Source organism: Colossoma macropomum, unplaced genomic scaffold, assembly GCF_904425465.1.
Source record: "Colossoma macropomum unplaced genomic scaffold, Colossoma_macropomum, whole genome shotgun sequence".
NCBI lineage: Eukaryota > Metazoa > Chordata > Actinopteri > Characiformes > Serrasalmidae > Colossoma > Colossoma macropomum.
The window spans coordinates 8,546,904-8,561,313 of NW_023494798.1; the positions used below are offsets into that span (position 1 = coordinate 8,546,904).

The window sequence follows — 14,410 nt, forward strand, 5'->3', positions numbered from 1 at the left end:
TAACAAACCCTCTTGTCCATGCAGTGAACCAGCTGAGGTGTAAAAATGTATAGATGCATTGTGATGCATCTCTTTAAACAGTGACTGATTGAACTAACATCTATGACAGAATGTTTGAGTTGATTATGCTGAATTATACTTGCATTCAATAAAGTATGAGCCCGTTTTGGCCAAATGCTTAGGTTATTTTCAACGTACATGTCCAAAATACTTGGTTTATTGTTTCTGTCGTCTGTATTTCACTAATGTACATTTGCTACTGCCACTTGATAATTTCCCAAAGAATCAAAGTCAAATCGAAACTTTGTGATGACGCACACCCATAGCGGGCGCTATCAAGGATATCAAGCATATCGCTATCAAGGAGGGCGGCCTTCAAGAATCCACCGCTGAAGCGCAAACAGGCAAAAGTCACTCTGTTTCTCTGACACAGCCAAAAGCATCAAGGAGACATGGCCGTCTGAGCCCAGCACCAGGCTTTGAAGTGACTGCCTGTTTACTTGAGATGGATGGCTCAGAGTTTGTCTGCCCTCTCGAAAAAACAGTCTCTCGCACTCTTTCTCCGTCACCGTCTCTCTCCCGCTTTTTCTCTCTTGCGCTTTCTCTTTTCTCTCTTGCTGCCTTTTTCTGTCTGGCGCTCATGTCTGCTCTTTCTTGCTCGCTCTCTTTTTCGCTTCTCTTTCTCTCGCTCTTCTCACCCACGCAGTCCTGTGTGTGTTTAATGGAGGGGCCCCGTCCCAGCCAGCTCTGCCTCTACTGAAGCCATCTCTAACAGTCAGAAAGCTGAGGTTTCAGAGGACAAAAAGGCTGTGAAATGTCACCGTACATTAAGTTCCCTCTTATCTAGCTCTCATTGAAAGGAAAAAAAAAGAAAAAATATGTAGGCCCAGGTTTCATCACTCTTACGAATACATATCTAACATATTACTTACTGAATAATTCATACTGGTTACTAGATAATGAGCGAATAATAAGCCAGGATTTTAAAGTCAGTGTGAATCAGAATAAGCATTTTCCTTCCATTCCCTGCATAGTGAAACACAGTCCCGGAGCTAGCTGAGCATTTTCCCATGGAGGGTAAGCTGAGGTGGTGGTAGAATGAGGCGAAACATGATATTATTGATTAAATATTGTTTTTCCACGTCCCTGGCGTACAGTGATGTAACTAAACCTCAGAAGACGTTTTCAAGGTGGGCCAAAGTCACTACACTTCCATCAGATATTGTAAACATGAATCCATCATCATTTAAAATAAGGTCGACTTTAAGGGGTTAAACGTTGTTGCCGTATCCAATGGCTCAGAAAGTGCACTGCACCCTGCAATTCAGACCTAATGAGCAAACTGCTCATAGAGGTTTACTCAGACCTTCCGAAACTTACAATGGTGTAGTCCCAGCTAGAAAAACACAATATAGCTGATTAGTTTAGCCTGACTTTTTGTGTTTTTACAGAGACTTGAAGCCACTTTGATGTGTAAAAACTGGCACTATAGTCTTAAGATGTCTTAAAATGTACACTGTACCACACAGCATTCATCTAGCACTGAGTGCGTTCAACCAGCGGAGCTCAACAGCTGCATTTCTAAAACAATTTCATCTTTCTAGGTGCAATACATGTGATGTTGATGTAGGACATCACATCACCCCACGGTTGCTACGGTTTGCATGACATAAATCAATTAATGAATGATATTTTTAAATCTGCAGTATTTTTTTTTATTTCACATTTCACATATTGTCCCATCCCTACTTATTTCCTTAGCAATCTGCCCCATAACTTCACTGTAGACTGTAACAGTGCAGGTGTGGGGTTAAACGATGTTGCGGTATCCAATGGCTTAGAAGTGCACTGCACCCTGCAATTCAGACCTAATGAGCAAACTGCCTTATAGAAGTTTACTCAGACCTTCCGAAACTTACAATGGCGTAGTCCCAGCTGGACACTGCTTTGCCTCTCTGATGCTCTTCTCTGCTATTTCCTTATTCTATAACTATATATATCTCCATCATGTCGCCTGTCACAGCGGGTGATGAGCAGGTCAGTGGTGTGGTCCATCCATCATCATGACTGACAGAAGGAACAGACAAATCTCAAAGCTTTGATGTCTAACGTTGATGGAGTGCCATGTGATTGAACCAAGCTATCATGCAGCGGCGCATCAATGAAACAGACCGTGAACAAAGTTATGTTCCTCTATAATGGTGCGCATCTGGAAGATACACATAAATTGTGTTGCCACATTATTACTGGGGACATATTTGCAAAGGCCAAGAATCTAAATTTGCTTGTACAACAAGTTGGAGGGCCAGCACAGTTTGGCGATTTCCCTGCTCAGACACCCCCGGATTCAAACTACTTTCTCTTAATTACCAAGTAGCAGTGAACAGAAAAATCACCGAAGCATGAAGGGCAGCAGATTTAAAATCTTGATCCCTACAAAGAAAGCATAAAAAGAGAGTGTGAAAGAAAAACACAGTATAGAGTGAATGTGAGAGCAAATGACGAAACCAATCATCTTTAGGCCTGTGATGGAATCCTCTTGTTGTAATGACAACTGCAGTATACAGTTAACCTGGTTTTGAGGGAGTGGGAGTGTATTTTTTCCACTTTACTGTCCTTCATTTGACAACTCATTCACTATCTGTGTTTGCTCCCCTTTAGAGTTAGGAACCGTCTATAAATTACCACAAGAAAAAATGTTGGTATTATTATTATCTCTGTAAAGACATCTGCTGATGTTTCCAGGGACACCCCTCATTATCACTACTAATAATAATAGCAGTGTTTTTCTTCCGGTAATTGTTAGATGGCCTCTAGCTCTGAAGTGGACAGTGACAGTGTGTGAGATGAAGCTTAATCTTGTCAAGTGATAGAAAAAAAAAATGCACAGTTCAATAAAAGTTGTGATTGTTGTATAAAGTAATTTTTAACTTGGCAACGAAAGTGTAATTAACCTAGTAAGACAGACCAGGACAGTGAATATCACACAAAGTTTACTGTCTAATGCCTGTGGCTGATTAGTTTAGCCTGACTTTTTGCATTTTTACAGGGACTTGAAGCCACTTTGATGTGTAAAAACTGGCACTATAGTCTTAAGATGTCTTAAAATGTATACTGTACCACACAGCATTCGTCTAGCACTGAGTGCGTTCAACCAGCGGAGCTCAACAGCTGCATTTCTAAAACAATTTCATCTTTCTAGGTGCAATACATGTGATGTTAATGTAGGACATCACATCACCCCACATGTTTGAAAATTTAATTGTATTCACGTGTTGGAATCTTGCTATAGTTTGAATGAAATAAATCTACTTATTTTCTTTGCAATTTGCCCCACAACTTCATTGTAGACTGTGACAGTGCAGGTGTGCACCTAGAGTGTGTGTCTGTGTGTGCGTGTCCTAAACGCATAGCCACGTGGACCAAATTAGCAGGCTTTCTCGGCTCCATGCCCAGGCCGGGGGCCGTGAAATTGCGATTATCGTGGCGGGGCCGTGGTGGTCTCGGGGAGCGAGGGCGTGGTGGGGAGGGGTGCGAGTGATTCACTCGACTGTAATGCGAGTCCCATCACAAGACAAGAGTGCATGAATGGAGCTCCACAGAGGGATGACCTCACCACTGGCATGGAGGCCAAGGCCCCATCCCATTCGCTCTGAGAGCGCTCATTCATAAAGAATGAGCAGTGATGCTATTGATTCAGGGGTCCAGTGACAAGCACTGAGCAGGCATGCCTCTATCTACAGACATTAAAAGGTGGCAGACCCTTTGGCTGGGCTTATAAATAGGTCCAGGCCCCTGATTCAAAAGTGTGTGTGTGTGTGTGTGTTTATGTGTGTCCTTCCAGCGGTGCGTGAGAGAAAGCAAGTGGGCGTGCAATAAAAAAGCCACACAAGCTCATTTGGGTCTTTCAAAAACCCTGGAAGATATTTAAGCCACTTGAATGCTTTTCCTGTGTCTGATTTATTTGAGTCTATATGTCAGATTAGCATATTGGGCCTTACAACGCAACCCTCTCTCTCTCTCTCGCTCTTTCTCTGTGTGTCTCTCTCTTTGTTTCTCTGTCTTTGCCGGGTTTGCGTGGGTGTTATTGTTTTGATGTGACCTTGTCTGCACCAGTGTGTGACCAGAGGTGAGCGAGAGGGTGCAAGCTGAGAGAGATACGAGGAAGATAAAGGTACTTTGTTTGAAGAATCCTCTGCAAACCAAACTAAAAGTATTGTTAAATGAAGGGCTCCGTTGCACACATACAAGAATGCCACAGCTTTAGGAAAGTGGGCTATGGTACATTAATGGTACAATTTGAGTGGTGATGCGCCTCCAGCGGTGCCTAGCGTAATGTAAAAAGGTTCAATATTTAGTCAAAATAAAACTGCTCACACAACGTCATACCAAAACTTCATTTCCGATTCGATTTAACAGCTGCATGTTAAACATTTAATGATGAATGGACCAGTAGAAATGGTCCAAAACGACTTCATCCACATTATCTTAACATTCATCAAGGTTAAGAACATTAAAGAAAATGTGGTATCAGGCCCAGAGAAAGACAGAAAGACAGAAATGCTAGCAGAGAGTGTGTGAGAGACAGTGAGCTATCCTTCTCTCAGCAGGACGCCTCACTGCCCGCTGCCTTTAAGTGCCTCTGCAGGGGTCCGAGAGCCCCTCCATTGGCCAGCCGGACGTGACGGTGTTATCAGAACCACTTTGTTGTAGATCTTTATCTTCCACTTTCTCCAAAAGCATGTTAGGGGCAAGCTGTAAACTCAGGCTAGGATGAAGGAGGGTCATTCACCCAAGCAGAGGGAGCGGGGACGGGGGGGGGCAGAGGGCAAGGGGTGGGGCTCAACACTGAGAGAGGTGCTTGTTCTGCCCACTATTTGGATTTCCATCTGAATTAGAAGCAACTCTGGGCCAGGCCCGCGACAGGAATAGAAGCGGCTCCCCCAGAGGCAGTGCCAAGGCTGGACGGCCAGCCAGACGGCTGGGATCATGAGCAGGGGGCTCTCCCGCCCCGGAACAATGTGGCTATTCTTGGAAGCGCAGACGGAGGATGCCCTGACACACACATACACACATTCACATGAATCAAGCAGGGGATTCACACCATAATCACCACCCTTTGTATACCAGCGACATGAACGGTGCAAAGAACCAATCTTTTCCTTCCCATTCAACCACGTTTCACCTTCTGATTCTCGTACCACTACCTTTACCTCTTTGTCTCTCTCTGATCTTCTTCTGAAATCATTATGTGTTAGGAAATGAATCGCCACTAATGATGAAGAACCAATACGCACAAGATGCTAATTCACTTTAATTCACTGCAACAATAGCAGGTTACTAAGACATCAATGCACAGTCATTACTCATGCCCAACCGGCAGCCTAACTCTGTGGTAAGCAGGGCAATAAGACAAATATGTTAATCATTATCACAACTGTGGCCTTTCTGATACTGATATTACTGCTTTATGCAAACGAGGCCTTTGACAAATTACAAAATTTTATTGTGCTGACAAATTTCAGACCATCCTAACGTGCATTTCTGTATCGGACGAAGCGCTGCAGTCCTAGCTAGCGGCCTGTGCATGATCCAAGAATAAAGAAGAAGGGGCCAAAAAAGTTCAGGCAAACCATCAGCAAAGTTTACCCATGTTTTCGATAAACTGCAAGGAAAATCGCAATAGCAGTATCTAACAAATGGATCGCAATGTGGTCCTGATCTCAAGATGCCGACAGTGATTGAGGCGCATCTGCAGGTGTGATTAACTGTAAGCTTTGCAGCGGCAGGTTTGCACTGCAGACTTTGCAGTTGCGTCCACATGCGCGCGTGTGCACTTGGTTCAGGAGACGTTGCATGCACTGTTTAGACCTGTGAAACAAACAAACGGCAAACAGGACAAACAGTTTACTTTCTCAGCAACATCCTCCCACCCATCCTAAAGCACAAACCTCTGTTAAGTGCATCTAACGCTGAAAGATGGGGCAGTAATGCACTGCTGAGAGACTCAAAAGGCAGAACTATTATATGTGGACATTCAGTTGTGCCCCAGCTACGATTACGATCAAGCAGCCTTTGTAACGCTGGAGTGATTGAGTAAGGAAAAAGCTCTGTGTGTAATTAGCAGTGGGGTGGCTAATGGTTTCTGTGTACTGTGGGGCCAGCCGAGGGCCAACAGATGCATACTCACTAAATGAATTCCCTGCAGACCACAATGTTTTCATGTAGCATGCCACACATTCTTGCGTTGTTTTACTATCGTTAACGCAGAGGGTTTTGTATTTGCATTTATGTGTGCATGCATGCTCTTAAATTGTGATCTTCAAAGCAAAGTACTGTGCTTTTTATTCCGGGTTGAGAAATTCCAATTTACCAAATTATCTATATAAAGAGTAAAAGCACCACTGAATGTCACTGGCATGCCAAAAATAGAAGGCTGGAATTAGCGGCAGGCGGTATGAAAGAGAAGAAGCCATCTGACACAAACGGCTTACTGGAGATGACATCTGTATCGGTGGGTTTCTTTTGGTATCTTCAAAGTGACACCTAACAACCCACCACTTACAGCACAGAAGCAAAGCCTTTCTATAGTAATGAACTTACTATATGACATACATACTATGACATACGTGCCTTCATCTATAGCCTGGCACCTGCAACTGAACAAAAGGGGTTAAAGAACCCATTGAAATCCAAGCCATGCAATTGTGCCATTATTATTATTCCAGTTTCCCATTAGCAAAGTTCCAAGAATGCAGGACCACTACATATGTTGACACAGAGGAAAAAAAAAAAGTCACATATTTTAAAGCATACTTTCTGGGTCTCTAGGTCTGCTAAGAGCTAGCCCTGCTCTGCTGTTTTATGAGAAAAGAGTGAGTTGCTGGATCCTGCTGAGCTATGCCAGTGTATGTGAACGGTGTCAAAGACTACAGCCCATTATGGCCGCCCCTGGGAGCCAGTCCAGACGCCTACGTCGATTTGCTGTTGCTGTTCTCAGCCGTGAACCCTGCGAGTAAGCCTTTTCTGTCCGAGACATGGTACAGAGGGTGAAGGGGAGGAGGCCCAGCTGCGATGGCTGCCTGAGACTGCCAGAGAACATGCGTCTTCCATTCAAGTGCACGTCACATAGCTCGAACAAACCTAAAGAGAATCGTAAAGGCCGAGAGACACACTCCAGCCAAACACCTGGACAGCAGAGTGCGGTCACTGTATGCTGCAGAGGATCCAAAGCCCCGCACAGGATGATACCATATGTAGCGGAAACTGTAGCCAGACGTGCTCTTTCAACACGGTACCTCTGCAAGGAGCTCCCGTTTGCAAGGGTGAATGCAGAAATAGCATAATTGCAAAAGCAGCTCATGGCCTGTGAATCCAAAAACAGGTGGTTTGGTGAAAGACAAGATACTGAATGGAGGCCCAAGAGTTGGGACCAGCTTCTACTGTGTAACGACAACTATTCATTTCAAGTATAAAGCTTAAAAAAAATATATACTAAATCCAAGAACTTTTTGGAACTCCTTCCCAGCTTCTGCTGCTGCCACCATCATATTTCTTCACTAAATTATGGTTTGGTTAGTCAAAGGCCTCCCACAATACCACCTAATGGATATATCAGCAAACCAGTCAAATAATCAACTAGTCTAAGCAACCTCTAGTAAGGACAAGCCCTCCTGCACCTCTCGTCAAACATGCAGGTAAAGTGAGACACTCAGAGCACTGTCAGATCTCCAAACCACAGCCACATATTTTCAATAGCCTCACAACACATATGGGACTACGGAGATGCTAATAAAACAGCCATAGTGGCAATGCCAGAGGGTGGCACTATGAGAGAGGCACCGGTAGGGCTGGCTTACTCATCTCCAGAGCCGCCTGCCACCCAGGAGGCTGTCTGGAGCCCATCAGCAGGTCCTTGGGAGCCCTGGCTGGGCGAGCGCTGAGGGCTCGAGGGGGTGGGAGGGGTGGCATTGCCCATCAGAGGCTGTGACTCAGTAATTAGCCTGTAACAGGCAGCTGGGATGAGACAATGTAGAAGCAGACAGACACAACATCAGGGTGAGACGCGACAAAGAAGGCGTATGTGTGCTGCAGAGGGAGGGAATGAGGGTAGGAAAAAAGAGGAGTGGGGGGCAAGACATAGACGGAAAGGAGAAACGAGATGCTGTAAAGAGTTGAAAAAAAGAATTCCGTCTTGTTTTTTCTTCCCCGCTTGGGGACACACTGTTTCTTTTGTTTTTGTTTTGGTTTTTGCATAGAGCTTTGGAGACGTTGGCTGTTGAGAAGTCGACGGCGTTATAAAAATGGGTCAAGTCTGCTGCAACACATCTGAAAGAATGTTCTTCTATCCCATCACCGATCCATAGATGTTAAGAGACACAGGTTAACATGTCAGCTACGTCTGGACTGTCAAAAGTCTGGACTCTGTCTCACACATGCTTACTATTTAGAAGCCAGTTGTGTCTGAAGGTAAACGCTCCCCACCCCCCTTTGATGACTACATGTTAAAGGGAACAATAAATATGTGTGGTCACAAGTCAGGCATTCTCAAAGGCGAGTCATTTAGCCAACGCACATTCCGCCAAGGGGGAGTCATTTCACCGGCGCACGTCACTAAGAAGCAAGACTTGTTTCATCTAAGAGCGTTTGGCCAGAGCTCAAAAACTCCGCTTTGACAACAATACCCATATTCCTTGAGTATAAAGTGAACTGTATATATTAATTCCTCAACTGTAAAACATATTCTGCCTTATGATTACAAATGAGGTAGGTGCAATAAAGAAGGTGCAAGAATGCGTTAAGTGAGCTTGCTCAGGTCCTCCACTCTTTGGCATGCCTCACATCTCTCATAAATACTTTTGGCCTGACTCGTAAAGCGCTCAGAGACCTATTAAAAACGAGCTGGGGCCTAGTCATTTGTTTTGCTTTGCCAGCCACCCACATCAGATGAGTGTGCATCACCTAGCTTAATGTTTGCACAGCTGCCAGGGTGCCCAGCATGCCCGCAGTCTGGCAAAGAGAGCCTGGGCTGGGCTCTTGCTAGGGCAACGGGCAGGGAAAAGCCAACTGTAAAAACCCTCAGGCTGGAACTTCTTATGTAACACAGGAAAAAAATGGCTGCTTTTTGCAAATTCCTGACTGGCAGCCGATTAGCATGGGTCAGTTTTTGACTAGCATCAGCATTTAGAAAAACAATTAGAAGCCAAAAACACAACAGATGTAGCGCTGTAGTGCTGTTGTTAGGCCTGCAGAATCATTTTGTCAAAAACTAAATAAAGGCCTCGGACTATTTGTTCATTATATAGTGGATTCAGTGCTATATGATGCTCTTAGTGAGACAGTATATGCGAGCAGGCCATTAGCAAGGACTGCAAGGCTTGTGAGGTCACTGTGTCTCAAGGCTGCACAGTGTAACTGATGAATGCTGATAATGTGGTCCATTGTTGATAGTGCATATCTATGAAGTGTGTGTGTGTGAGAGAGAGAGAGAGAGAGAGAGAGAGACGATCAAGCGCAATGTCTTAATCAGATAAAAGAGGGCAACAGGCAGCCCACCCAGCCCTTACACATTCCTGTCACTCGCTGAACCCTGGCTTCCAACAGAGAGAGAGAGAGAAAGAAAGAAAGAAAGAAAGAAAGAAGCACCCTCACCAACAGCTACTTCTTTCTGCAGCCTGAAACGAGTGGGTGGGAGGTGACCTCTGGCTTTCTCTCATGTTGTTGCTGACCCACTTGGCCGTGCTAAGTACTCTTTGGTCAGACATGAAAGAAGCAGCCCTGTCGTCAAGCGCTTTGACACCAACCATCATGAGTGCACATCTTAGCTCGTTCTGCACGCTCGGACGTTTGATACTGTTTTGTTTGCTGGGTCTTCATGCTGTTGAAAGCGCTAGCTAGTTCAAAAAAGTCTGGCTCATGGTGCCCTTTGGGGCTGTACTAGCATGTGGTTTGCATCTGCATCTGGTTCAGAATGTATAAGTCATGGCCGCAACCTTCACGAGTGCTGGTCCTCAGGAAGATTTGTCTCAGGGGCTGCGTTGCTTGGGCTAAAACACGTGAATGTGCAAACCCAATCTTATTCAGGCAGTTCTATTTGTGAACCTAAGTGCTCTCGCCGAGGCCGTCGTCCTAGTGGAGCCTCCATTGTCTGTTCTTCCTCTATTTGTCTTTAGAGTAAATCAGATCATCTCTGATGAACTCTAAACTACTTCTGTGTGGCTCTTGACTTGATTCATTTAGCTTGACAATTCATCACCTTTGTGTAAACAGAGGGAAGAGAGAGAAAAGGAAAGAGACAGAGGGGAGGACACAGAGAAGCTGAGAGAATTCAAGCATGCATTGACAAAATAAGACTAGTCAGGAGGTCAGAAGTCCATGTTAACGGTTGTTTTCACCTAATAACACCTGTCAAACAGTTACATAGTGTCACTGGACAACAGCAGAGCTAATGGAAAACATTGCATGGTTGGATTCGGGGCATGACTGCATGGTATGAGTGGACAATATGGCAAAAATATAATGTCGCCAAACTTTAAGACATTGTCAAGACACATGATACATATCAAAATGTTAATTTTTTTCCCCCAAGTTTGGTAGGTTGGAATATAATGCACCAGTAGTGCCATATTTAAGTAAAGCTATCACAAACTATGAGTGCGACCTTTTTTTTTTCGTACACACCATTTCATATCTTGCGCTGCACTACATTGTCAACATTGCCAGGACTCAAACAATCTCCACCACTTTGACATTCGAAATATCTTAGAATGGAGTCCGCCAATATTCTTTAAGCACTTAAATGGCCAAGGCCCAAAGTTTTATTACACACTTCTACAACCTAAGAATTCAACCTGTTTGCATTAAAGTCCCAGTACTTTCTCAATAATAAGCCTTAGAATGTAATAAGGGATTTCAATGGGTTAAGTACTAAAGATGCCCACAGTATTTTCCCAAAAGCTTATCCTTATTCATCAGGATAACAATATCATATTATCATCTCTCCCACCCCTCACGCCTGGTAGGTTTCTTTCTGCTTCTCTGCATCTTCTTCTTCTCTTTCAATTCCGCAGCCTCCAACCTGTTGCTACATCCGCAGCCCACCAAGGATGAACACATGCTGTAGTTTGTTTCCCCCCGCAATGTAACAGGTACAAAGAGTGGAGGAGCGGGCCAGATTAAAGCAAGCCTTATGCTGAGAGTTCATTCTTTGGCAGTGAAGACTGCTAACCCAGGGCTTTCCTGACTGACCGGGCAAGAGGGAGCCTGTGTTGTGAAATGGTTTTGCAAGATAGCGCAAAGTTCTGGCAAGTGCAATGCAACTATCAGCAACTTTAGTTTTTTTTTTTTCTTAAATAGCATACAAGTGTTTTTCCATGCGCCTGATAAAAATGTGTGAGCATGCGAGAGAGGGTCGCCTGTGTGTGTGTGTGTGTGTGTGTGCGCTTGTGTTTATGTGCATGTTCATATGTGCATGTGCATTATAGTGATTCACATCTCACACCTCAGACAGCGGTCAGCTTTCAGTATGACACGCTTGTGGGGTGAATAACACGTTTCCATGATGTGTCTACAGCTGGTGTGGTGTGTGCGTTTGAGAGAGATTGAGCGAGAGAGCCCAAGAAAGAGAGAGAGAGAGAGAGAGAGAGAGAAAGAGAGAGAGAGAGGGAGTACCGTTCAGAGATGTCAGCTTTTTTCACTCAGGAAAAACCAGCGGCCACTGAACTCCCGCTGCCCCGCTGACCGAGCACGAACAGGGTCACGTTCAAAAAAGTGCATTGGACGAGTGTACAGCAAGGCTAAGGCTGTATTCACCCTCGCAGACACCCCTGCACACACTCTCTGTAAGCATTAACTAGCCTGCACACTCATCACCTCAGGCCGAGCCTAAGGAGTGTCTTGTCAGGACGGTGAGGGGGAGGATGATAATGCTGACTGCTTAAAGCCGCATGGCATGCGCCCTCCCTCCGCCCTTTGGCCGTCCCGGGACGCTGAAATGATGTGGTATGAATGGGCAGTGAAACAGCATCATGACGAGCAACGTTCTGTCAGCACTTGCCAATCGAGGCATAAGCAAGATTCAACATTCAACAAGGTGGGGGGGTGAGGGCGGGGGGTGACTTAGAGAGCGAGAGATACAGACATAGAAAGAAAACGAGAGACATCTGCTGTATATCTGAAAAATAAGTCCAAAAGTGCTGCATTGAATTTCTGCACATTTTTTTAAAAAATTGGCTATTTTCAAATGAAGCACTTCACTCAAGATGGGCATCCGAATGTAGGATATCAAACTACTCAAACCCCATAAGACTAGATTTGTAACAAGATTCAACTGGACATCGCTGACATCGGTCCGATCCCAATACCTGATATCGGATCGGTGCCATCTCTAGAAATTACACAGCCATTATTTTTGAATCAAGTAAAGTTAATGCATCACTCTTGCAAAGAAAACATGAATAGGTGACACCACTGTTCTCCAGCACTTTGCTGGGCATAAAAAGAGAAGCAAGAAACCTGCGTGGATATTCAGCTGTGCATTGGTTCATCACTCCTTGCCACATACAGTCATTAATACTGATCTAGACAGAAGTTAACAACTGTACAGCTCACCACCACCTCCCACTCCCCAGCTCCACAACCAACAGGTATATGTGCGCAACCTCCACTCAAGAATCAGCAGGGTTATTAGCCATGTATTCACTTCTGTCCGTCTGATAACTGATATCTCTCTCGCAGTCAGGCTGCGTGCAGCTCCAGCGCGCTGAAAGGCGATAAATAATTGATGGGCACATCTGGAGCTCTTCATGGAAACGCATTGTCTTGTTCTTTGGCTGCGCAGTATTTTTGCCTTACAGTACTGAAACTGTCACGACGAACACCCACCTAAACAGGGTTTACCTCAGACCCCGTGTTGTATTAACCCCGTCTTACAGGCTAACTGCTCAAGTCAGTCAAAAAAGTTAGGCGCCGCAAAACGCCTCACAAAAAGACGCTCGAGCGCCAGCACCAAACATCCAGCATTTCAAGCAGAGAGAGAGAAAAAAAAGCGTTTCAGTTTTACTCACCGTCCACTTTTTCAGCTTTTATTATAGTTAACGTCGGTTTCATATCGACAGCTGCCGTCATGGTCTCGCATTCAATGTGTTTCGTCTCTACTGTAGTTCCAAAACACACTGTTACAGTTCACGTGCTCCCTCCTTCAGCTCCGGTAACGGCTCAACGTGCCCTACTGAGGGGGAAAGAAACACTGACGGGTTCTCCTCCTTTTTCTACAAATTCTCCCCAAAATGATGCCCTGTTTCTCACATACAAAGTTCTCTTTCGTTCTCCCTCTCTTTCTCTCTCTCTCTTTCACTCTCTCTCTTTCTCCTTCTCTCTCCCCCTCTCTCTCTCTCTCTCTCTCTTTCTCCCTCCCTCCGTCTCTCTACCTCCGTCAGGGCGTTGCTGTGGGGTCTAGCCTGTCGTGTTCGTTTCTCTTTTTTCCCACCCGTTTACAGACAAACCCCGCCCTCGTGCGCTGCGATTGGCTAGGAGTAATCGGTCCTCTGCCTACGATTTACACACATGCGCTTGAGGGACTGTTTGTGAATATAAGCTAAAACCCAATCCCAGGGAAGGTGGGCGGAGCTTGTCGGAAAACGGGCGGGGGAAAAACACGACGCTGTGAATGGGGGCGGCGCCGTGTGATTCACAATTCAATTACATTCCTTTTAGCTCTCCCTCCATGAGAATATCGTCACGTTTTCTGGCGTGTCCTGAGGGAGCTCCGTCTTACTATCACATTTGGCCCGAAAAAGGCTCTTTATTGATGTTATTTTTATTTATTTATTCATTTTTTTGGACACGCTCCTGCTCTTGATTAGTTCTGGGAACTTCTATGGCTCCTTTATACCCACTGCAATGGGCTACTTCAGCAAAGAGAGGCAGATGTTGACAAAGAGCGATTTCACAGAGGAGCAGAAGTCACATCTTGTACATACTCACTGTGAACAGAGTTGAGCAATCTCTCAAGACCAAAAAAAAAAAGAGAGAGAGAAAACCCAACTACAATGATGCAACTGATTGCTTAATTTGTGATATCACATGGTGCATAAATATCCATGAATCATTATTTGCTTGTTTAGTGATATCCAGTGCCAAACTAACACTGACCTCCAAATGTCTCATCTCCTGACTCCACTGTGATGGGAAATAATTTGTCAGTCTGTTTAAAAACTCTGATAAATTAACCACATTGGATCTTGACTGTACATCTCTTTCCAAAACTCACAAGCTCCAACTTTTCTCTTTGCTTGCCCTTACTGGAGGGTAGAAGTCCGGTCGAAGCAAATCAGGAATAATGTTCAATGGGCCGGCCGCCTGGCCAAGAGCGTGGGACTGTTGTGAAGGGAGCAAGTGCCCTCGTAATGCT

At 44.9% G+C, this 14,410-nt stretch overlaps 1 protein-coding gene across 1 annotated transcript in view; it reads right to left on the reverse strand.

The window, feature by feature from the left end:
• The window catches only part of ets1 (v-ets avian erythroblastosis virus E26 oncogene homolog 1), a 32,514-nt gene extending 19,098 nt beyond the window's left edge, over positions 1–13,416 (reverse strand). The window contains exon 1 of the mRNA XM_036584842.1: positions 13,065–13,416. Coding sequence (XP_036440735.1) covers positions 13,065–13,125 — 61 coding nt within the window. The 5' untranslated portion in view covers positions 13,126–13,416. The remainder of the gene's footprint in view (positions 1–13,064) is intronic.
• Positions 13,417–14,410: the final 994 nt, after the last annotated feature.